The following is a 24561-nucleotide window of genomic DNA, read 5'->3' on the forward strand; positions in this document are numbered from 1 at the left end:
CCCCTCATTGGCTCCTCTGCACTGTCTGGAGTAAGTTGGATGTGCGCTCTCCTCACTCGCATCCCGAAACCATCTCAAAAGCAGTTGCGATGGGGAGGATCAGGAAAAACCACTTTGGGATTTTGACTTTCTCCTTACTAGTGACTTTCGTCTGGGCTCAGAGGTAAATTTTGGCATCTTTCGCTTTTCGTCGCGCGTTCCACGCAGCGTCTGTTAAATCTTGCCTGGCGTGTGATATTAATAAGCTGTTTTTTTTTCATTACACCGCCTCTTTTCTCCACAGCGTCAAGGATATCAAAGATCCGAGCAATATGCCTCTGGTAAAGGAAACAGTTGACAGACTGATGAAAGGATACGACATTCGGTTGAGGCCAGATTTCGGAGGTAACGTGCAAATTGCAACACGGACTGTCATCTTTTCACGCCCTCCTTACGTGCAATACATGTTAAACAACCTGCAGAATTTGCTTTAATTTACATAATCATCGCTTCGCGGCCAAATAGGCCCTTTTCAATTAGGCTGGGAGAAATGCTCTGCGTATTTCACGTGACGGGGACGCGAGACGGGCTTTGGACGTGATCGATTCCGCTCATCGGTGCCCGATTATTCCGCTAAAAAAAAGGCGGAATTGGCGGCAGCGCAGCCGAACTGCGCGCTAAACGTTGGGATTTCTGCTCGGGGTGATGATGCACAACTCTCCTGTAGGTGGAGGGGAGCGGAGAGGAACCTGCGCGCGCGTCACGAATTTGTTAAATTTACATGATAAGAAAGTGCTTCACGTGTCCCGTATTAATGGCCGCTTCTCTCCGCAGGTGCGCCCGTGGCCGTGGGGATGAACATAGACATAGCCAGCATAGACATGGTCTCCGAAGTCAATATGGTAGGTGCATCTTCATGATTATTGCGCTGTTGCAGCCCACCTGGCACGGCTGAGGTGGGCTACTTATCACGGGTCAGCATGTGTGTGTGTGAGAGAGAGAGCCGGGCTAATCCATTTTTTTTACCCGAGAAGAGGACGAAGGCATCAGTTGTGGAGCCCATCGCCGCCGTCCTCCTCTCTCTCAGACTCCGCATTTGCAGCTCTGGTGTGTTGCTGCATTTGAATTCAAAACACACACTCACTGGCGCACTCGGACGCACAGCACAGCTCGGGCTCTGCGCGCCCGAGAGCTGCAGGCGCGTGCGCGTGCCCGTGCGGGCGGGCGCGGGCGTGTGCGGAGACTGCTCCGCGTTGTCAAGCCTCGGTGGTGTAATTCTGTTGACACGCACCCCCCCCCTTCTCCTGGCACTCACCTACAGAATGAATAAAAACAAGCTCTTCTCTCCCAAACCGGCATTTTAATGGCGTATAACGGAGCGACGCTTCAAAACCGCATCATCTCATCTGTATTTTTGTACGTCAAATGAGCGTAGCTCCGCTCGCCTCGTGACGCGAGCGATTTGGTGGATCATAAATAGGTGGTCGCGCGACGAGACGATCGCAGTTGATGCGCACGTGAACGTCATATGCGACACGCAGAGGGGCAGGGGGAAAAGTTCAGCAGCCCGCGCGAGAGCTCCACCTATTGATCCGTGCGGCGCGCGGGCACGTCCGTGCTCGGCGGCGGCGCAGCGCTGCGTTCAACGCGCCCGACTTCCGCCAAATTTGGGGAAAAGACGCGGCTTTCTCGCGCCTGCGAGAAACGGTGGGTTACAAAGGAGCAACATAACAGGTGTTATATAAGAGCGCAGACACAACTTTGCCACTGGGAACGGCGCGAGGTGCGTTTTCTGTGATTAAACGAGCCCCTTGGCGTTGGGTTCGTTCCTCCTGTCAGCCTGTGCGTTGCAGCCTGTCGCTTGTGTGTCTGCTGGTCGTTGGAATCTGCTGAGGGAGTTTCACAGCTGATGTTTGGTCAGAATTTCCCCTTTGATGGAAACGCTGTATTTTTGGTGGACGACGCAGCTAGAGCAGAGGTGCCCCGGGGGGTCTGTGGAGATTTGAAATAGAAACCCCTCACTCGCTTTGGCCGCCCTCCTTTTCCTCTCTCTCTGCCTCCCTTTCCTCCCACCTCCTCCACTGGATCCCCGGCTGTGACTCTGGGTTAGCGTACTTAAGAACGAGGCATCTATGCAGGCATTCATCTGGAAAAAACACTGCTTCATACATCGTGTGTGTGTGTGTGTGTGTGTGTGTGTGTGTGTGTGTGTGTGTGTGTGTGTGTGTGTGTAACAAAACGCAAAACTGTGCACAAACAGTGAATGGCGTCTGACGTCACGCAGCTCCCTGTGGCTACGGACGAGCGTTCATCTCCATCATTCCTCCGAAAAGCTCTCCACGCCAAGATTAAAGACCCAGACAACGTCCAGGACCCCCGTGGTCTGTGCTGTTACCTTGTACCTTGCGTAACAGGCCACCATCTCCTCCTCCTCCCCCCCGTTCCTCCTCCACGTCCAGCTCTTCTCGATGCAGCTGACGAGATTGACCTCCGAGCAATCAATAATATCGCTGTGCGCCGCGATCACGAGGACGGAGTCGGTGACCTGCGGCCGCTTTGATCGTCCTCATCGGGGGCCGGCTTTTCACATTAAAGTGCTGAGAGGGGGAAAATCAACGGTGAGAGAGGCGAGCGTGAAACCTGCAAGGCAGTGCGGAGGGTCAAGGCTGCTGACACCAGGCCCCACAATTATCCCCACGCTCATCAGTGAATGAGGGAGGGAAAAAAATCGAACTTCACATGAACAGGTGAATCGTGTGCGTTCATTGAAGTTGAACTAAGAGTTAAAAAGGATGAACTGATAAGTGCTGAGTCACCTTCCCTGGAGATGAAAGGCTGGTCACAAAATGAAAAGGGAACACGCATTTCTGACTAAGTCAGAGCGGGAAATGGGTGAAATGTGAATTTGCAGTGAATTTGCATTCACGTGAAGAAGGTGACGCTCTCTTTCGGGCGCCGGCACCGACAGCATCCATTACAGCCACTCACCAAACCGGCCCACGTTGGCACCTACGGGCCTCGGACCTGAAGGGAAATGGAGGAGCCGAGCGGAGCCCCGCGCTTGTGTGCGAGCGGGTCTGGGCTGAAGACAGCTGCTCACTCCTCTAATTAAAGATAAAAACGCCCCCGGTGGAGGATGAACTCTGCGTTTAGTTCGGGGCTGATTGAAGCCATTGTGGCACTTTTCGTCTGCGCTGACGTGAAGGGCATGGCGGTGTCGCGCGGGAGGAGGAGGAGGGGGAGGGGGCACTTTTGCTGGTTTTCTTTGTATGTCGCAGGCACCCATGGCTCAAACTCAGACTCAGGCCCAGGCTCAGTTTTAGGCTCAGGTTCAGGCTCAGACTCAGGCCCAGTTTTAGGCTCAGGTTTAGGCTCAGACTCAGGCTCAGGTTAAGGCTCCTTCTCAGGCTCAGTTTTAGGCTCAGGTTCAGACTCAGGCTCAGTTTTAGGCTCAGGTTCAGGCTCAGACTCAGGCTCAGGTTAAGGCTCCTTCTCAGGCTCAGTTTTAGGCTCAGGTTCAGACTCAGGCCCAGGTTTAGGCTCAGGTTTAGGCTCAGACTCAGGCTCAGGTTAAGGCTCCTTCTCAGGCTCAGTTTTAGGTTCAAGTTCAGACTCAGACTCAGGCCCAGGTTTAGGCTCAGGTTTAGGCTCAGGCTCAGGCTCAGTTTTAGGCCCAGGCCCCAGGTCCGGTCCGGCCCGGTTGCAAAGGTTAGGCTGCAGCCTCGCCCCGCGTGACATTACCACCGTTCTATTTTGAGAGGGAAGCGTCCTTCGAGCCCTAGGTGTGAGCACACGCCGTCGCTGCGATCGTTCACTGGGGTTAGTGCAGAACGTGGCACAGCTATGATATCATACCCCCCCCGCCCTCTCCTCCACTGCATGAGCTCTGGCGTCCTGCTCCATCACTCACCTCCCTCACTCAGCAGCCGAAGGTTCGCATTTGCATAATGCAGGTTCTGTTTCTGGCCCGAGTCACAGATCCGGGAGCTGATCTCGGGTCCGTTGTGTCGGCGGCGCGTCCGTGCTGCGTGATAACGTCTACAGCCGCATGTTGAGAGGAGCTCTGCTCGGTGAGGGAGGGAGCGCTCTCACTCTTTCCTCCATGCTGCTTGTTAATTGCATGTAAAATACCTGAGGTTGGCGGTTGTTAAGAGGCACTGCCTGTACTATAATACTGCTCTCTGAATGTTAATTAGCTGGCTGTGAATTAAAAGATTTAAGCAAACCAGCTGTGGTGGCTTCTGGGATGGAGGAATTAGTGGGGCGTGAGCGTTCCCATTATTACGATCATTACCCTGACAAGCGCCGGCTCCCTCCGTGAGTACGGGGATCCGGCCGATCGAGGGGAGCCACTGACCAGAGGTCACCCCCCCCCCCCCTCACAGGAGGAGGCAGTCCCGTGAATAAGCAACCATTTTGATCTTGTTTGTCCAAACTGATCCCGTTCCATTTTATTCTCAGCTCGTGGAAAATAAGCTTGTGTTATTTTTACTCGGCGTTGCCAAGACGACGCAGCTTTTTTTTTTTAATGTGTGGTGGTGGATCTGGAGAAGTCAAGGAAAAACAAATAAGGGAGTTCTCATACATTTGTTATCCAGGTGAAGCTCAAGCTACTATTATTCATTCTGACGGGTGTTTTAATATTGTAGATCGATGCGGAAACCACCATCATCTAGAAGTTCTAATATCCCAAATAAGTCTTCAGCTTCAATTATTTCCATAATTCTTTCCATTTCTACATATATAGAAGCCGTATTTGAACATATTCGTGACATATAAATGCAGATCTCTCACCTCTGTGTTCACCCGCTGCCGCTTTGACTCTACATGCTTGGTTTGCTTCTCCAAAGAGGATGCAGGTTGTCCAGAACAATCTCATTAGTTATGCTGAGTGGACACACAGAGTCACAGATTAATATGGTCAGCAACATAATTACAGCACGAGAACAACACTTAATCCTACAGCTTGAACTCCTCGCTCGCTCCGTGCGTCCGTGTCAGAACGTGAATTTAAAAAAAACATTACACAACATTAAATTACAGTTTATTAGAAAGTCCGAGCTGGAGCGTTTGACACGTAGCGACACCTGTTTGAACAGCGCGTGTGTAGCTTTGCTTCGTCTTCGCGGTTCAAACGGGCTTTCCTTGGAAGGCGCCGCCGTCAAACTCGCTCGTCTTGGTGATGAAAGCGTTTCCCGTCAGCCCTTCGTTCCTTTGATGGCGCTGCAGGAGACGGGGAACGCCAAGCGTAAATTGGCCGTAATATTCTTTCATTACGGTTCATATGGGAACCAAAAAAAGCTGTGTGTCTTAAAACAGGCAGTAAGTTAGCCAGCTCCATTAAGAGCCTTTAATGTGTTGATGGCTCCCTTAATGATTCTGTCAGGCACTTTGTCCACTGAAGCTAAGTAGCTGAAAAATGACCCATTGGAAACGGGAGTAATAAAAGCGGCCATGTTGTCACTCCCCTCCGGACGCGTATGACCAGCAGCTCCATCAGAATGCACCACGTCCCCCATGACTCCTGCTATTTAATTTGAAACCAGACGCAGAGCGGGCGCAAACAAATGAATAAGCTGAGCTCGACCAGCTGATGGGCTTCGGCGTCTCCTCAGGAGCTCAGCGGACGAGCTCGTTATTGTCCAAATGTTGAATTGGCTCCTCGTGGAAGGGTTTATTACCAGCATCAGGAGTGCGTCTGCAGCGCGACATGCAGGCGGGTGACGGCGTCAGCAGGACTGTGTTGCTCCTTCCTTCCGGTAGATGTGCTTTTTTTTTTTTTTATCAGATTTTTTATCTATGAATCAGATCTGGGGGACGGCTTCTCCCCACGTGAGTCCGCAAACACACCGCGCTGGTTGTGTTAAGCTCGTCTCATTGGCAGCTCCCTCCCATGTTGCTGGTGACAGCTGATGTAGTTGTAATGGTGGTGGTGTAACAGCCGGAGCTTGTCAGATTTCTCGGGCAAACACAAATGTACTCCTTGTCATCCTGTCAGGTTCCTAATGGAGGTTTGTTAGCCCAGAAACGGATCTGTGGCGATACACTGTCACTGTGCAACCAGCCCTGATGCGTGTGTGTATCGTCATCACGTTTATATATTCGCCTGCTGTCGGGCCCTTTTTTTTAAAAATATCGGTCCTCTCCACAAGATGTCTCCCTCCCTGGCGCTGTCCGCGGGACGTCGGAGCTTCTGAGGAGCAGCACATAACAAGGAGAGTGAAGGTCGCTGTGACGGGCTCTCATCCCCAGCTCACCTGCATCCCCGTCTCCATCCTCAACACAAAATGACCTTTAATCCACAAGGAGCTTCTCGAACGCTTCGCAGGAGAGCAGCTGCGTAGCGTTCACCTTGTATTTCCTGCACCAACACAGCACAAAGCTCCCATTTCGCCCCAACGCGCGGTATTTTCTGCGCCGGTGCTGAGAAATGGAGGAGGCAGCTGTAGTTTGTGTCCCTCTCTGAGCCCAAGTGATGTCCGAGAGGTGGTAAACAGCACCATCTGCGAGGCTGTAATTATGCTGCCATTTCGCGGAGCAGCCAGGAGGCAGCGTGCAGGTGCTCTCTGAGTTCTTTAACCCCCGAATCGTTGACTGTTCACGTGCAGTTCCCCCAACGGAAACGAGCTAGTTATTAACCGACCGCAAGCAGAACATAGCGATCTTGCTCCGTGGCGACCCCTGGTGGCCGTCAGCATAACGAGCGCCAAAGAGGAAGTGAAGCGATGTTGCACTTTAACACGGGAGACCTTTGTTTTGTGTTTCGTTCAGAAATGATACATGCAATTTGTTATTGTAGCTATGACAGCGAGAACCTTGGGTCGATGCCATTTTGATATAAAAATGATTTTTACAGCAGATGTATCGATGACAAGTAGCTGGTCTCCACCGTTTTGCTAGCATGTGATTTTAAAGTTTTTCCGCATTCAAATATCCAATCACACAACAATTTTAATATCAGAAGAAACATTTTCTAGTTTCTCAATGTGATCATTTGCTGTTAATGACTCATCATATTTTGATTTCCACCTGGTTGCCTGTGCTCCTCCATCACCATGGTGGAGGACTCACAGCACAGCGTACTGCAGGAGACGCTGCAGCTAACGATCCCAAAGGTGATAGAGACGTCCGATGGACGGGCCGATAGCGAGACAGCGAGGGAGCCGCTGTGAGAAGGAGCCTCAGCGGGGGCCTCTCGTAAAACAGGATAAGGATGCCGTCGTCCTCGCTTGACTTTTCTCTCCCGAAAGAAAGAAAAAAATCAACGCGGCAGCAGCTCATGTATTTTTAGATGCCCTTTTATGCAGCGTTACAGTTTCCCTCCCCGCATGCGGTGAATGTTAAGAGTTAAAGAAGCAGAGTGTGTGGGAAAAGCTCGGAATCATGGAAAACGTGTCGATAAGCGACGGCGGCGGCGTCTGCGTGGAGCGAAAGCTCGAGGACCTCGTTTCACGGAGTGTATTTTTTAATTTGTTTTCCCGCTCATCGATTGCTCCGCAACACACTGCAGCCAAGCACATCCATCTGCAGTGCCGTGTTCCACTGTTGCTGTGTGGGTGTTAAGTTTTTTTTCTTTTTTTTTTTAAGAGTGAGAAGCAGAGGAACGAGACAGCGAGCGCGAGAGAGGAGGTGATACAGTTTACCGCTACATCTCCGAGCACGTGTTATAACAAACTGTACAGAATACATGCAGGTTTTCTTTTTTTTAACCGAGGGTGAATCTAGAAATGTCTGTCCTCCACCCCGGCCTATTACAAACCGTCAGAAGTAAAAAGAAGCCAAATAAGAGGGCGCCAGGAACCTACTGACTGAGGCAGCAGCGTCTCTGTGGAGCAGAAAATGTTCTGGTTCGTTCGTTTGAGTGGACGAGCGGATATTTTTAGAGCAAGACAATAGTCAGCCAGCTGCGAAAAGCTTCCCTCTGGTTAAAATCCTGAAATTAAGAGAGGGAAGTTGAATATTAACCCTCAGACTGTTACCATGGGCTCCACCACAGGCCTTGACCTCTCAGACCACCGCTGACCTATGTAAACCTGGAACAAATGACCTGATAGAGCTCAGCTTTGCTCCACTGACTGGAGCCACCCTCCCTTCTGTGCTGCAGGACTACACCCTCACCATGTACTTCCAACAAGCGTGGCGGGACAAGCGTCTGTCCTACTCGGAGATCGCCTACAACCTGACCCTGGACAACCGAGTGGCCGATCAGCTGTGGGTCCCCGACACCTACTTCCTCAACGACAAGAAGTCCTTCGTTCACGGCGTCACCGTCAAGAACAGGATGATCCGTCTCCACCCGGATGGAACAGTGCTGTATGGGCTCAGGTACATAAAGCTTTTGTACCGTTATTGTTATGTTGATCACATGGATGTTTTAGGAATGATGTTACTTCAATGCAGATTTCTTCTTCTGGCCGCATAGACAGAAAAAAACACTGCTAAACTCAATTCAGGCCACTAAAATGATATCAGTGAAATAATATGACTACAGACAAATTTAAAAGCATATCATTTGAAAAAAAGTTATTCTTTCTCATCAGTGTTAAACTACTGACTTGCTCACAACTTGTCTCACTGTACCGCTTTGCAGCCACTGTTGCAGAATCACTTTGTTCCCTGAACATAGCGATAAATGCAGATTTAACAACACCAGTGGAAATGAGCAAAACTATGAAAGCCGCCGTACTGTGGTGTAGTTACACTTCAACAGCTGTATATATGAAGTATGTGGCTAATGAAGCAGCGTGGTGCAAAGAGCCGGCCTGGGCCCGATCGTGCAGAATGTTTCCGGCTGCCCATGAGACGCTTCTTTGCGGTGTCGGACTGTGATGCCTCTGCAGAGGCCGTCATCCATAATTGATAACTCATTATCAATAATGTAGCAGTTCAATACAAACACAGAATCTGTATTTGTACTGATGCTGCGAATTGGACTGCGCAGGCGAGCGCAGCTCGTCTATCACTGCGCCGCCGCCTCCTCCGATCCGTCACCTCGCCCCGTGTGTGTGCGCGCGTGTGTGCGCGCGCGTGTGTCCGCGTACGTGCGTGCGCGTCCACACTGAACGATGACACTACTGCTGCTAATTCAAGATAATGCAGCATCCAGTTGTCTCAACTTCTGGGCCCTTCCTGCGCAAAGACAGCTTAAAAAATTTAAGTCTCTGCACTGCACCAGATTATTCATCGCTACATTTTGTTTCAGCACTTGAGAAAAGCAATTTATAACGCTCCGACTAAATTATATAAGCCCAACACATATTTTTGCATAACAGCCAAAAAGGAGCGGCGGCTGGGAGAGGGCTGTGTCTGAGCGTGCGTGCAGCAGGGGGATGTGCTTGTTACCTCAGATACGTTGTCCTTGTCAGTGCCGCTGCCTCCCGGCTCCTCAATTATTTGGTTCGTGGGTTTGGTCCGGGTTTTATTTGATGCTAGCGAGTCCAGACACAAGCTGCTGTCAGAGTCAGCCCGGCCAGATGCCCGTGCGCTCTGAGCACACTGACACATACCTGTAGAGACGGGCCGGCTGGTTGCAACAGCAGGGCCGGTGCACGACGGCTAACTGAGAGGGGTCGCGGGGTTTTCAGCAGAAAGCAGCGTGTACGTGGAAACGGCCCAGCGAGTCCGTGTCCGTTGGCCTGTGGATTCATTCTAATCACCGTCATGGTAAAGCGTCACTGTCCTGGAGACCAAAGAAGTTCAAAAGTTCTAGGAGGTCAATGGAAACAATAAGGAGTGTTGTAGTGTGTTGAGTTGGAGTTTGGTTTCATAGCTTTATTTGAAATGAAATTTTAATTTCAGGCCCGTACGCGTGTGGGATCTGGGCCCGTGGGTGGACGTGGAGTGGGCCAGTGCTATTTTTAGGGTCCATGCAGAGGTGGAAGAGCGATGGTGTCGTTTAGGCCTCATTCCCTGGTTATTGAGTGCCTCCCAAACCTGCCAAACCCCCGTCTTCAATTACGAAGAGGAGCAGAAAATTACAACACTGCTCCCGACTGTCACTTTAGAGCTCGGTTTGACTCTCAGGGAGAGGCAGTCTGATCTAATTACCCAGCCCCTGAAAAGGCTCAGCCAATAACACAGATGCCGCCCAGGCTGCGAGAAAAGGCACACACACGCGCGCACACACACACACACACACACACACACACACACACACACACACACACACACGACAGGAAGTAACACAAACTCCACTTAGCTTTTCATTTTATGCAGGAAGGGAGGAAAAAGCTAAGACACTCAGTGTATGACTCCTGGAGCATGGCGCTGGAAATTCACAGAGTGCGACTGCACCGAGAGAGAAAGACGTGAAGGTCAGGCTTCATTCAAAATGGGGAAATTATTAGGATTCTCCCTCCTCCCGCGTCTCTCGCTGTCTGTGAATATTGCAACTCCTTTTGCGAGCGGACATATCCTTGTGCTATGGAGACTGACGTCCTCCTTTGTCAGGGCGAGGAGTGTTCCACTCCGCAGCTCAGTGGATGACATCGCATGCCCAGGAGGAGCCGGCGGCTGAGTGGAGGAGGAGAGGGATTTAAATAAGCCTTTCTTCCTGTCAATAAAATCAAAACAAACTTAGCATCTCCTTGAGAGCTACACACGGAAACGGCGGCCGGCCGGTCGGCGTGGCCCGCGTCGGCGCGTGTGCTTGAAGGTGGCTCTGCTTTGAAATGAAGGCGCTCTTTTGATTTGACATGCCTTGGCACACGCAGGAGCCTCTTTGTTGAGCCACTGCAGACTTTTTTTTTTTTTTGTTCGATTTTGGCAACAGCGACTGAGCGCGGGGAGACAATCCTGCGTGCCACGTTTCCTCGGCTCAACATGGGCTCTCAATCCAAAATGGAGGGAGCCTCTCCATCTTAATTCAACTTCTAAAATCAGTTTAATGAAAGGCTGCACGGGTCCGCAGCCTGATTGCAGGGATCCCTCTCTGCGTTCGCTCTCCGCTGTGATGCTCCCTCGAAATGAGATTCTGTCTGGGGTTTTGCGGTGGTTGTGTTATGTCCGTAAACAAGGTCATTTGAAATAAAGGTGCACCGGCTGCCTTAGGGTGGTCCACACACACTCACATGCACACACACGCAGACCCTGGACTGAACTGTGAGGAGAGATAAAAAAAAACACAAACAGCCTTTTTTAGAACCCCATGTCCTATTAGCTCAGACGCAGAGCAAATGTAGCGTGTTTGAATCTGCATGATCTGCCGGCGCTCGGCCTCTCCTCCGGCAGGTTGGGATGAGAGCGAGGGGCTGGTCCTGATGCTGATGAAGAGCAAACAAGCCCGCGCTTCCTCCTCGCTGCTGCCGCCGCCGCTGCTGCTGCAGAGGTCCACAGCAGACTCTCACTGCAGTGACGATGACGATGAGGAAGAGGAGGAACGGCAGAGACGGGGAAAGGATCCTGCAGAGCGCTCCTCGCTCGTCTCTCCTCCTGCTCATTTTTGTCATTGTTTATTAATTGCTAGCGCGGGTATCGGACATGCTAGCTGGGCCCGGGGATGCAGAAGCGGCTCTTGATCATTGATGCAGAGTCTGAGACAAAAAAGCTTTGAGACTTGTGCTGATGATGTAGGTGGGCTATAAATAGGCTGTTATTTTTACCCCTGCCATTTTGGCCTCATTTCCTCTTTTCCCCGTGCTTTTCCTGCCAACGTGATGGTTTAGTGGTGGTGATGGTGAGTGATGAGCGTGGAGCAAGCAAACGCGCCGACTCCCTAAGTTGTGACCGTAAAATGGGTAAACTAGGACAGAACTAAGACTCTGTGTTAATCCCCCGGTGCACCGCGGCACTGCTAACTAGCGCTTACATAAGAGCCCAGAGAGCAAGAAAAAGGAGGCAGAGAGAGACGCAGCCCGAGTGTGAGAGAAAGAAAGTCTGTCGAAAAATGAAATCCCAAACTCGCCAGGCTGGACCCAGGGGAGCTGGGAGCTTATGCAGAAGGATTTTCAACTTTTGCTCTTAATTATTAAAGACAAAGCACTCCTCAAGATAAATTTGTAGTTGAAGTTGAGCGAGGAAACATATTGTGATTGAGTTTGGTACTGCTACAGTATCCGCGTGTTCCCCATTGGCTGAACTGGGAGGAGACTGGTCTGAATGGGCTGCTCTGCGTGTGTTGTACACCTCACATCATTTATCTGCCTTGTAATATGTGAGCATATCATACTTCAGTTTATGATTTAAGTAACAATTCAGAAATTATATTATTTTTGTTTAACAGTTTTATATTTTTATAGCATTTTAATCGATGCATTCACAATAACGTCCAAAGTACATGAATGATAATATTTCACTACACTATAAATGTATATATTGACCTTCTATCACAAAAGACTATCATGTTCTATTATTTACTCTGAATTTAATGTTTACATTGCTTTTGTTTTATTAAAAGCCAACATGTTTTAGGTAAAACTTTATTTAGCAGAACTGAAGGATCTTTTCACTGCAAATAAAAAAAGAGTAGTGACCAGCTACAGTATGTGGAGGCTCAAAGTCCTGAGAGATTCTTAACACCGGGGAATTCTCCCACACTCTTCTATTATTGTTAATGGCTTTATAATGTTATTATGGTTTATAGCAGTCAGTGTGTGTGTGGCTCTGTCCCACCAGTGTAGGATGTTAGATTGAGTCCATTTCACATTCCCAGTTACACTGTGTGTCCAGTCTCTCTCAGAGCGCCTCGGGCCCTGGCACGGCCGGGTGCCAGCCCGTCTCTGCTCTGGCCAACTTGTCGTGTGCAGCGGGAAGTGCGTCGCGCTGAGCGAACCTGTCGGACGTGGCTGGCTCGCGCTTGGCGGCTCTTTATTACAGGACTGTTTGACCAGAGGTTGAACCCTTGACTTGTTTCATCCATGTGAGGGGTGCAAATGAACCTGTGCCTCAGCCCCTCACTTTAACTCCTCATGCAGTATTACATGTATAATATAATAATTTATTATTATTAAATGTTTAATGTAATAATTAGTTTAGTGCAATAAGTAGTAGTTATATTTCTTTACAGTCTTGTTTTAAACATACATCTATTATCAATATGTTATATTTTTTACTCTTCTCATTAGCTAGTCCGTTCTTTCCATTAAGCTGTGAGACAATCAGCAGAAGTTCATTTTTAAATTTGTTTTTAGATCCTTAAATTGATTAAAATGCTTTTTTCTATTGCAAACTTAACGTCATAGTTCAGGATTTTAGACTCTATTGAACACGTGATGGAGGAAAAGCCGTTGTTTTTCAGTTGGCACAGCATCCTGAATGAATTTCCCTATTCAGCTGTTATGTATCAAAGCCGTTCAGCACAATGAAAGCGCAACATAAAAACGTACGAAACTGCTAAGAACAGAGGAAGATCAGATGGTGACAGGGTAAAAGAAGGCATCAAACCAGCAAAAACGCTGGGCTTCAAGGCTGAAGTGTGAGCACGGGATGTGTGTATTTGTTGGGCTTCAGAAGGAAGTGCTCAAAGCCGGGGCTGGAGTTTCCAGACAGTTTGGAAAAAAACAGAGATTAGGTTTGATTCATAAATAATGAATGGCTTAAATTGCTGCAGTTCTTCAGTCCAATTATTTATTTGCTTATATTTTTATTGCCACACTGGGACCTAACTCTGGTCTCTGTGTTTTTTCAGTCTAGGTAAAAAGCCTCTGTTTTACTCTGTCTGGTGTTAAGCCGTGCACGTTCGCCATTATCCTGCTTTGCCGTGTGGCATATTCTGTCGTGAAGGTCAAATGAAATGAACCTCAAACAGCTCTGTGATGATGTGGCCTCTGTTTTCTGTCCCGCTCTGCGACCAGGATCACCACCACTGCAGCCTGCATGATGGACCTGCGCCGCTACCCTCTGGATGAGCAGAACTGCACCCTGGAGATTGAAAGCTGTAAGTACCGTTGTCCCTGACAACCGGCACGGCCTTCACACCCACACGCAGACGTGGAGTCGAACACATCCCGTGCACACGCCGAGCTCCGGAGTCAGGTTTGAGAACAGCCTGCCAAGGTGGAGGGAGGGCTGATAAGGCTGCATGTAAAATGCTGAGAAAGGCTGATGAGATATCAAGTGATACACATCAAGGAGAGGAACATCACTAATGGCTCACTGACAGATAACATCCAGCCTAATTAATTCAACTCCAGCTGCAGTGGCTTCCCAAGGCATAGAGGAGGCTGATTAGGTCCAGTGTTCCAAGGATCCACTGTGGATGCTGCTGCATGTGCACGTTCCCCCACAAACTGCCTTCATGTTTGTATGGAGATCGGAATGCTGCGTGTTTGAGCCGACGGAGGAACATGAGAGGAAAAGTCAAGCCCCTCTCTGTGTTTTCTCAGGGTCCCCAGTGCAAAGCATTATGGGCTGGGATGTGCTGTAGGGCGCCGTCTTTCGAGTTTGATCACACGGTTGCCAGCAGCACAAAAAAAAAAACAAAAAAAAAAAAACGGCGTGGGTCAAAACTGCCTCTCGCTGCTTAGGCTGCCATTTTTCTCCCCATCACTCCCTCTCTCGGTTCTCATCTCCTTTCTTTGCACAGTCTCATCCTCATCCACCCTTTTTATCTCTCTTTCCATCACTCTCTTTTTCTTATGGCCCTCTCAAAGCAAGACACACACACACACACACACACACACACACACACACACACACACACACACACGCACATGCACACGCACACGGCTCCAGTTTTGATCACCAGGCAATATCTGCTCTCACATGAATTAACTGGCAACAGTTTTAACGTAGACATCTCTTCATGCCAGAGCGTGCTATTTTATTCAGACTAATGAGCCCAGAGAACTCCAACACCCCTTGATAAACTTGATGCATTTTTAACAGACACAGGATCCCATGATGCACCAGCAGCACTGCTGTGGCTCAGGCCGGTGCTGTGACTAGGCGGCTCCAGCAATAATTGATTCCTGCTCCTCGGAAGCTAAAGACCCATTGAAGGCATGCACATATGTGCATATTTAACAGCTCTTAGAGCATTGTTTGTCTCTGCTCATCATTCTTGCGAGGCTCTGGCGCAGTAACCCTTTGACTTACAGTAATTCAGCAAGCTTCTGCTGCAAACTTATGTTTTAGTCATGAAATCTTCCTGCAATGCTGCTTTCCATGCCAGAACCTCATTTTTGCATCGCACTCGAAAACCTCCTGATCTCGGCCCATCACGGCTGATCACAACTGAACCCAGCTGCACAACAACGCGGCAGCATGGTCGACTTGGCCCTAATTGGGTTGATGCGTGGAGGCGCAGAGCTGGGGTGATCATAACGCAGACGTGGAGGGGAGCGTGTCTACTGGTTCATCATTAAGCACAATATGCTCCACAGCTGCACCAGGGGTGGGACGTATCAGCTGTTGGGTTTTATTTCTCACTGGCTTGGAGCACAGCAGTTAAAGCATAAGGGTGATGAGCTCATCTGAAGCAAATCAGCGGGAAAAGAGGAAAAAAAACTTGATTGCAAAACTGTTGTGTTATTTGAGAAATGGGGAACAACAAATTGTCTCTCAGCTGTTGTAGCTCATTTCATGTTTCCTGGATACATACTGTACATTCTGTTGTTATCCCAGTGAGACTGGGCTGTTTGGCGTGGCTATGGCCATATGCTAATAAAACTAATAGGCCGAGGTGCAAGGTGTTATTTAAGAAGAAGGAAGGAGGAAGTCAGCTGCTGCAGCTCGCAGCTACAAACCACACAGAATCTGGGTGTACGAGCGGAGAGGCAGCATTTTTTAAGCCCATCAGGAGCAAAGAGCCAATAGAAGCTTTGCTCAAGAGAAATAACACTGAGTGAAAATATATGGTCCTATAGACGCAAAGGTATATGGTCATGAGTCAGTGTTTGGTTATATTAGCTATAGTGCTTTTAAGAAGAGAGGGTATTTCAGCTTCTGCTCATTCTATTTCTATCCAGAAGTGTTAACAACACATTTGAGGCATGTCAGTTCTACAGATAAGAGCAAACAGTGGATGTGGTTAATTCTATATATACTGTACTGTGACCTTTTATGCATTAGAGCTATATATAATACAAATATACATTTCCCTCCTGTTGAGCTCTGCTGTAGTTGTTTTCTATTAGAACCAAGCAAAATGTCTGCTGTGCAAAAGGCCTGCGGCTGAAGTTAGCCGCCCGTCCAACCCACAACAAAGCAACACGCGCGCTGTGACTAACTTCACCTTGAATGTCAGTGGCACAGCAAAAAGAATTATGTGTTGATTTAAAAAAAAAAAAATCAAAGCCTTCGAGTTTAATTATTCATCACATTTGAATAGGTCACTGCATCTATTCTGAGTGCTAGGCAGATGAAGTTGAACCCAGAGGAGGAAGACGTCTGTGGTTCCCAACACGCACGGAGCTGGAAGTGGAGTGTTTGCTTCTAAATCCTTCATTTATTATTCGTATTTATGGTCGTACTTCTAGAAAGCATTTTTCCATATAAAAGTGATTTGTCATTCATCATTTTCTTAATTCTATTGCTGTTTCCTTTGCATTGCTCACAGACATTTTTTAAAGCAAGTTCATGCTAGTGCATTTTACAAACACTGCTTGCTCCTCCACTTGAGGGAACATTTATCTACTCATTTTTGTAAACTGTTTTTTAACTGTGTCCCCTTCTAGGGTTATTCATCATGTTTAGAGGGCCGATGCTAACACACACACACACATAGACGTCCCAAAAATAGCCTAATGTAGCACAGCTCTACAAATGGTTGTCAGTATTTGGGGTGAATCAGCCAAATACTACAGTAGGTTGTATTACAGTGCATTAAGGCCTATGATAATGTTTGTAAGTGTTCTGAATCTGTGCTGTCTCTTGCAGATGGATACACCACAGACGATATAGAGTTCTATTGGCGAGGTGGCGATGGTGCCGTTTCGGGAGTGGACAGAATAGAGCTACCTCAGTTTTCTATTGTGGACTATAAACTCATCTCCAAGAACGTGGTCTTCTCTACAGGTACACGACTGACGCCTCTGACAGCTGACAACCACATACTAGGAAACAGTCAGCGTGAATAAAAAAACATTGCATATTGGACATAGATATATTGTAGACAGCTCCTCACTGCCAGCCAATATAAAGCTTTGCTTGTGCGTCATTGAGGAAAATGTATTTCTATCCCACTTCCTGTTCCCCGTGCTTCCTTCAGGTTCCTACCCCCGCCTGTCCCTCAGCTTCAAACTAAAGAGGAACATTGGCTACTTCATCCTGCAGACATACATGCCTTCCATCCTGATTACCATCCTCTCCTGGGTCTCCTTCTGGATCAACTACGACGCCTCGGCTGCCAGAGTGGCCTTGGGTAGGATTGCCTCACTGCTCCTGAAAAGTGACCCTGGGAAACAACCAAGAGCTAAACAATGGCCAATTTAACATACATGAAGACTTTGGCGCTTAGTCGTTGCTCAGCTGTTCTGTTTTTATAATTATCCTTGTGTGAGCTTTGACTGTTGAGTGTTTTTTTCTATCATTTAGTTGTTCTCTCATTAGCTCTGAGCCTGTGAGTGATAGCAGTGTGTGATAGGCTGCCTGGCTAAATGTCTGTTGTTCAGAGATGACTATATGCATGAGTCATGCAGAGCGAGAAGCACTGCAGCTCGACCTTGAAGCGTGCTGTCTCTCTCTCCGCCTGTCTGTCTATCGGCGCCTCTCGCTGCTCCGCTCGCAGATACCAGCTTATCAGAGGCGAATCGCAGCTAAATTACAGCTGAACTGAATGTGGAACTCGTGCGCCTCGTGTGTGCGAGCGAATGTTTTTGCACCAACGTCAAACCACTGCTGCCGCTCACGTCAGACGCCACGAAGCTCCCCTCAGTGTTAAACTTGTCGGCGACGAGGCCGAGCGGCGGAAATGGCTCAGAGCTTTATGTGTGTCCTTCTTGTCACACACCATTTGTTTTCTGAAGTGGGACACATGCGGGTTGGAGCTGTAGACGGTGCGTTCGGAGGGTAACATGATTTAAAGATGTGCCTGCGCTCGGCTCCCTCCGAGTGTGCAGCGAGCACACGCAGCCAATGAGAGGCGAGGCGCGATGCTACAGCGACACTGTGGGTTATTTATAATGCGTGTGAATCTAACCAAATGCAGATTGTGCATGCAGATGACTAATGTATCAAACGCAAAGTGTGCTCGTAAAAAAAAAAAACAACAACAAAAAAAAAAACAGGTGAATTGTGCTGTGACTAATAGCAGATGTTTACAGTGGCAATGTTGTGATGTTTATTTAGCCTACAGTTTGTTTTGTGTCCATCTGGATAAATGATGTGCATATTACACATAGCTACAATCTCAGGAGGTTCGGAGGAAGGCGCTGGCGTTAAATGCATATATTTTACAGTCTGTGATTAAAAACACACCTTCAGTTTGCTCACGATATGGCTGAGCACCTGGTCTCACTTATAATGATGTGAGTTCCAGTGAAACATCCAATTATTTATTACTCCCTTTTTATTTCTCACTGTAGAGTAAACAGCATCATTTTGCTTCCCAGCCGTTGTGTAACAGGATGCACAAAGGTCGTTTTTGCATGCAGCACGCATAAAGCATCCCGTTGCATCGTAGGATTAACAAAATGCATCTAGTGGCTAGCAATCAGCCCGAGTCGCTCCGATAAAATGGAGGATGGTGAGAACTCTTCACTACTTTATAAATAGGCTGGGATTCAGAGTCTGCAGCTGTGCTGGAGGCGCTGCGAGGATGTGCAGCAGTGCTGCTCGGAGCTAGATGTTAACATTAGCATGATAACGTGCGCACAGTGGCAACACGTGCAGAGCTGAACGTGCTCATTTCAGTTAGCACGTTAGCATTCGTAGCTAACAACCCTTTGGCAATTAGCACTAATTAGCTACTTGACGTCTTTATTTTAGGGACGTCTTCATAAAATATTAAAACAATTAACCTGAAATCATTCTATGGTGAATATGAACGTTTGGAGATGTTTTGCTGAAGGAGGACATGACGAATGATCACTACGGTCGGATTCATGAATGTATATCCCAGAGTTATTGAGGTTTACCTGTTGATTTGTTCAAACTGTCAACCTTTATTTGTAAATGTACAGATGAATGATGTCGTACTGCATCTTCTCCTCTTTCTAAACGTGTGACTCCGCTGATCTCCAGGGATCACCACGGTGCTGACCATGACCACCATCAACACCCACTTGCGAGAGACGCTGCCTAAGATCCCCTACGTCAAGGCTATAGACATGTACCTAATGGGCTGCTTTGTCTTTGTGTTCCTGGCCCTGTTGGAGTACGCCTTCGTCAACTACATCTTCTTCGGCCAGGGCCCCCAGCGGCAGAAGAAGGCGGCTGAGAAAGCAGCCACAGCCAATAACGAGAAGCTGAGGCCCGATCCCAACAAGGTACGTGTGCGGGGACTTTGTCTTAGACGTGTCTGTGCCGTCGGTTAATGTGTGTGTTTCTTTTTGTGGCAGCAGAATACTTCTTCTCCTCTCAAGGTCATTTTGATGCTGTGATCAATGCTTGATGTCCTTTAGCAGCACTATTTACTCCTGCTCTAGCTCTGCGTTTCTCAATGGTTTAGCCTTGTGTATCACCTTTATTACTCAGACTAGGATCTGAAAGCAATGACTGGATTTTGCCTTATCTCCATATTTCTGTGTCTCTCAAAGGGCAAGGAGCCTTGGAAAAGTCACTGGCTGTGGTGCCAAAACCCTCCCTTTAATTTTTATTCAGCTGCTAAAGTCAGCCGGACAAAATAAAACACCCTTTCCTCCTGAGTGTGGCAAGCTACGATTTCCCCCTAAGTAACAGTGCTGATTTTGTATGCTTGCAGTGGCTGGTGGGAAATGTAGTTCAGAGAGATGATGCTCTGTATGCCAGAATGAAACAGAGGGAAATTGACGCATATGACTCGATGTGGGATCCCATCTTTGTGGACGATGCCGCATTAGGACTAGGCGAGCAAAGAAATAAGGTACTGGAGGTTTTGAAAGTCAAAACTAAGTATGTCATCAGTCTGAATCAACCTAGATCAGAGGAAAATGCTGTAGTTTTTGTGCATTTCTTTGATTTTTATAGATTTTAAGGCCACTTTGATCATCACTCCCACCATTGTGTTTTTCCCTCTCTTGGTTTGCTCTTCATGCATTTTCCTGACAAACCCAGCTGTTTGATTTCTGCAAACATCAGTTTAACCCCAGCTCGAGCTGCACATCAAAATTAAAGGTGCAGCGAATGACAAATACAACAAAGTCAGACGACTTCAGTAGCTTCTTTCGAGATTATAGCACTAAGATACACAACAAAAGAAATCAATTGAGCCTTTTAAGACTAAGTGCAGCAACTGAAAAAAATAGACCTTTTGCAGTTTGATGAATGGTGCCAACTTAGTGCCTTCGCTTCAGAGTTACACAAAATGAAACGTAATGAAAATAGCTCCATTGACAGCAGGACAGGATTGGATTATGGGTCCGCTTTCTCTCAGAAGTCAGGCTATGGATGAAGAAATGTTGATCCGAATTCAATTCCCTCGTCTTTCCTGACCTGCCCTGAACCTTTTTAGCCTCTCCTCCATCTTTGCAAAGTCCTTACTCTTTCTCTCAACCTTCTCCTGTCACTTTTTTCCTTTGCTTTCTCTTTTTGTTGTTGTTTCTTTTCCTTCCAATTCAGTTCGTCTTGTGAATCGACAGAATTTTAACCAAAGTCTGGTTGAAATTCTGATATGACAATGAAGATTTCTCCATAAGAGTCAGTTTGTGGAGTGCGTTGTGCTCTTCCAGGAGTGTAATGTCATAGTCTTGTGGCCATAGTGTCGCTTAAATGTTGATTGACAGATGATCAATTATTTATTTATTTATGGCTTCAAAACTGCTTAAAATTCTTTTCACTGTAAGTAACACAGTTTTGACTCATTTGCATTACCCATTCTAGCACCTCATCAGTATTTTTTCACGCAGTAAATGACTAAGCGATCATTGTAGCTGTACTGAATTATAGTTCCTGGTTTAAGTTGGATTTTAAATACACTGCAGAAACTCCCCCTTAAGCAGTAACTTCTCATGGCTCCACCTGTTTTTACACCCTCACACAGATGACCCCCGACGACAACATCCTGTTCAGCACCCTGGAGATGAAGAACGAGATGGGCGGTGCCGGGGACCTCTCCCGGGGCCTGGGAGCACCCGGAGACCCCCGCAACACCATGCTGGCGTACGATAGCTCCACGCTGCAGTACCGCAGAGCGGCCATGGCTCGCCAGAACTATGGCCACAGCGCCTTGGAGCGCCACGCCCAGAAGAAGTCGCGCCTACGGAGACGGGCCTCGCAGCTCAAGGTCAACATCCCAGACCTGTCCGACGTGAACTCTATCGATAAGTGGTCCAGGATGATCTTCCCCACTGTCTTCTCCTTCTTCAACGTGGTCTACTGGCTCTACTACGTCCATTAAACCTGGCAGCGTCCGGTGGCCGGCTTCTGGCAAGCAGGCATGGGGGGGGGTGGGGAGGGGTGGAGGAGGAGGAGGAGGCGGCGGAGGGTGGATGAGAGAAACCGAGAAAGAGGGATGACGCGTGAGAGAGATCGAGACATGAACAGTGCACCAACTTTTTTTAGCTGGTTCATTTTAGAAAATGTGGGAAGTTTGCAAGGACTTGTGGATGGATCGCCCAACACTTCAGTCAGCAGTGACTCTTTTAGGATTTGGGAAACACCTTAAAAAGACTTACAAACACTCGAAAAAGAAGAGCGAGGAGCAAAAAGACAGAAATGGTGCCTGTTCCAGAATTTCAGTATATCACTAATATTTGTCATTCGTAGCTTACTCTCTGTGGATCAAATATTTATGCTTGTGTTTGAATATACTTTAAGGATTTGTTTTGTTTAGTATCTATTTACTTCGTAGCCGAGCAGTCTGCATCCAGGAAAGCTTTATAAATGATTTAAAAAGAGTCATCCTTGATAGTCTATTTTCCTATAATTACTGTATATCAAAAACATCCTTTAAAGCATGCTTATGTTTGATTTTATTTGCATCTCAGCCATGTTGATGATGGAGTGCAAAGCTTTTTAGTTCTACTAATCGAGGTTAGTCTGTCAGTTGCTACTTTGCAGCTTCGGCTCAGCTCTGACCCGTCTTGGCGGGCGGTTTGAGCATCTCTGGATGTGACGGTGTCGATGCTAAACACGAAAAAATCTTCCACAGTTGCTGAAGGTCTCTGTATCGTGCGGAGGAGACTGATGGACACTGACGCTTTGGCCAAGTCTAGGTTCTGCTTTTTGCTGTGCTGAAAATCCGATCCATCTCACCACATGTTATTTTTTTAGCGAGAACTTGTGACTCCTCTTGTATTTTCTGCCATCGCGTGCAGAGCTTCGGGAGATGGACGGGGAGCGGCTTCGAAAGCTGGCGCGAGGACTTTGCTGATGGACAGGCTGAGTTTCATTGCAACCAAAGTTGCTGCATAAATATGGCAATCCACAATCATCGTTACCAGTAGAATTGAATGATAGAAGTATGATGCGTTTCATTGTGATTAGGTTTCTGTTTCAAAAAATAAACTGTAGATAAACATAAATCATGTTTAAAGAAAAGCAGATGCTTCATTTTTATAAAACTATACTCGCATTATTGTGTAAATATTATGGATTAATTCTATTTAAATGGGTCTCTGTTGTTGTTTTTGCAGTTAAATTACAGCTCAAATGATCCATTCAGTCAGAATAATAAAAAAGCAATTTAACTGAGAAAAAAAGAAAACACAGTTCACAACTTTGCTGACTCTGTACTTTTTGAACTTTTCTCTTGGTTCTTCTTTCTAATGGACTCTCAAAGCATCGACTTGCTGAAACTAAAGCACTTCCAGACACCAGTGACTCTTTGGTCAAGGTTTCGTTCTCCAGAAATGACTTAACGAGGACCCCCACTATCCAGGCATTGAAGTCAGGCATATTTTGTACAAAGTTTCTGTAAATTCCAATTGTAATATTTCATAATGACTGTAAATATATTGTGTAATGATTGTCAGCAATTATGAAGATGTATCTAAATTCAATTAAAACTTAATTCAGTCTATCACTTCAGTAACAGAAGACACAGGTGGCAGGTTTATGTGTCTTGTATGATTGTGAGGCTGATTACCGACTGTCAGGCTTATGGCTGATTGGGCGTCTGAATGAGTGAGTGAACAATTAAACCAGACGCAGGCAGCGAGGAGGCAAACGAGGGAAGCAAACGTAGGGGGGAACAGGGAGACGTGAAGGCTGCAGCTGGGGACCGTTGGCTGCATAATGGATGAGGAGGCTGAGGAGTCGGAGTGAGAGGCTGCAGTGGCGGTTTTTGCGCAGAGACGGTCTCTGCCGGGGTCTGAGCGGGGCCTCGGCCTCGGGGGACATTATTGCAGAGAGCCACGGATATGAAGGCTCTCTGTGGAATCAACTGTGGCCTCTTGGCTGCAGGGGCCAAAGCACCAGCTACGGAAAAATAGGAAGAGAAAAGAAAGAGAGGAATTCATCCATCCGTTCATGCCTCCACCTCTCGCGCTGTGTTCTCTCACTCACTCAGCCAACTGCACTCAGCTGCACTCGCTTCCTGACCTGACCACTGTTACACCCCTTAAATGGATGCTTGTGAATATTTTATTGTGCAAAATACTGAATATTTAATATTTAAAAAAAAGGTTTTTGTTTTAGCAGGAGCTAATGTGTAGATATGTTTGAACTAAGAGAAATAAAATGAACACAATGTACCAATGGAGGATGCTGTAACAGAGGAAATATCTAATGAGCAATATGAATAAGAAATAAAGATATGAGCAGGAAATGAGAATTTGGAGTTTGGTAAATATTTTAGTTATGTGCAGGAGTAGATTTTATTCAGTGTGTGAGTGTGTGTGTGTGCATCTCTTCCTCGGTTCAACAGATATATTATCTCACTATTACAGTATTAGCGTAACAAAGCCAGATGCTTTTTGCTCTGTAGTGCGTCCATATCACTGCAATAATTAGGACTGAGCAGGCCTCTGCTGTGTGTGTGTGTGTGTGTGTGTGTGTGTGTGTGTGTGTGTGTGTGTGTGTGTGTGTGTGTGTGTGTGTGTGTGTGTGTGTGTGTGCGTGTGTGTGTGGACGCACACAGCTGCGCCGCTGTGCCGTTGGTGCAGCCAGCCGAGCCAAGCTCAGCTAGAGCTGACTGGGACAGGTGAGAGGGTGAGTCTGGCACAGTGGCACCACGCTGCTCCCCCGCTAAACGCGTATGCCACGGAAAACCGCGCCGCGCTGCCAGGAGAAACGAGCCTTCACGCGTCAGCTGTTCAGTCACAGAACGGGGAATCGGCTGCTTTTATGACGTTAGCTGTACAATAACACCTATCTGCTGTGCATGTACTTACCAGCTACAGTACATGTAGCTTCACTGGTAACATTGTCAACATGTCTGAAATTTAAAATTTCAGTCCGATGCATGAGCGGCCTGGTGAAAATCTGGTGTGTTTGGCAGCTCGCGCTGGAAAAGGCAGCATATGTCACCTTAGGAAGTAGAAAGCATCCTACATGCACACCATCTGCGCGAAAAGCTGCTTTTCTAGTTAACAATAACAATTTTTGCAATTTTTGTGCCGAACAAAA

The 24561-nt window shown here is 47.5% G+C and overlaps 1 protein-coding gene across 2 annotated transcripts; it reads left to right on the forward strand.

Moving 5' to 3' along the window:
- On the forward strand, nt 1-23767 carry gabrb2a (gamma-aminobutyric acid type A receptor subunit beta2a). Of its 2 annotated transcripts, XM_029164429.3 has the most exons (10): nt 1-163; nt 284-384; nt 814-881; nt 8084-8304; nt 13770-13852; nt 16795-16932; nt 17126-17278; nt 19099-19343; nt 19778-19918; nt 21035-23767. In XM_029164429.3, exons 1-10 carry the CDS (start codon nt 90-92, stop codon nt 21389-21391), a joined length of 1581 nt encoding a protein of 526 aa, XP_029020262.1. In that variant the 5' UTR covers nt 1-89; the 3' UTR covers nt 21392-23767. The 2 variants fall into 2 exon arrangements, with proteins under 2 accessions (XP_029020262.1, XP_029020263.1); XM_029164430.3 differs by lacking the exon at nt 19778-19918.
- Nucleotides 23768-24561: the final 794 nt, after the last annotated feature.

This window comes from Betta splendens, chromosome 10, assembly GCF_900634795.4.
Source record: "Betta splendens chromosome 10, fBetSpl5.4, whole genome shotgun sequence".
Classification (NCBI taxonomy): Eukaryota; Metazoa; Chordata; class Actinopteri; order Anabantiformes; family Osphronemidae; genus Betta; species Betta splendens.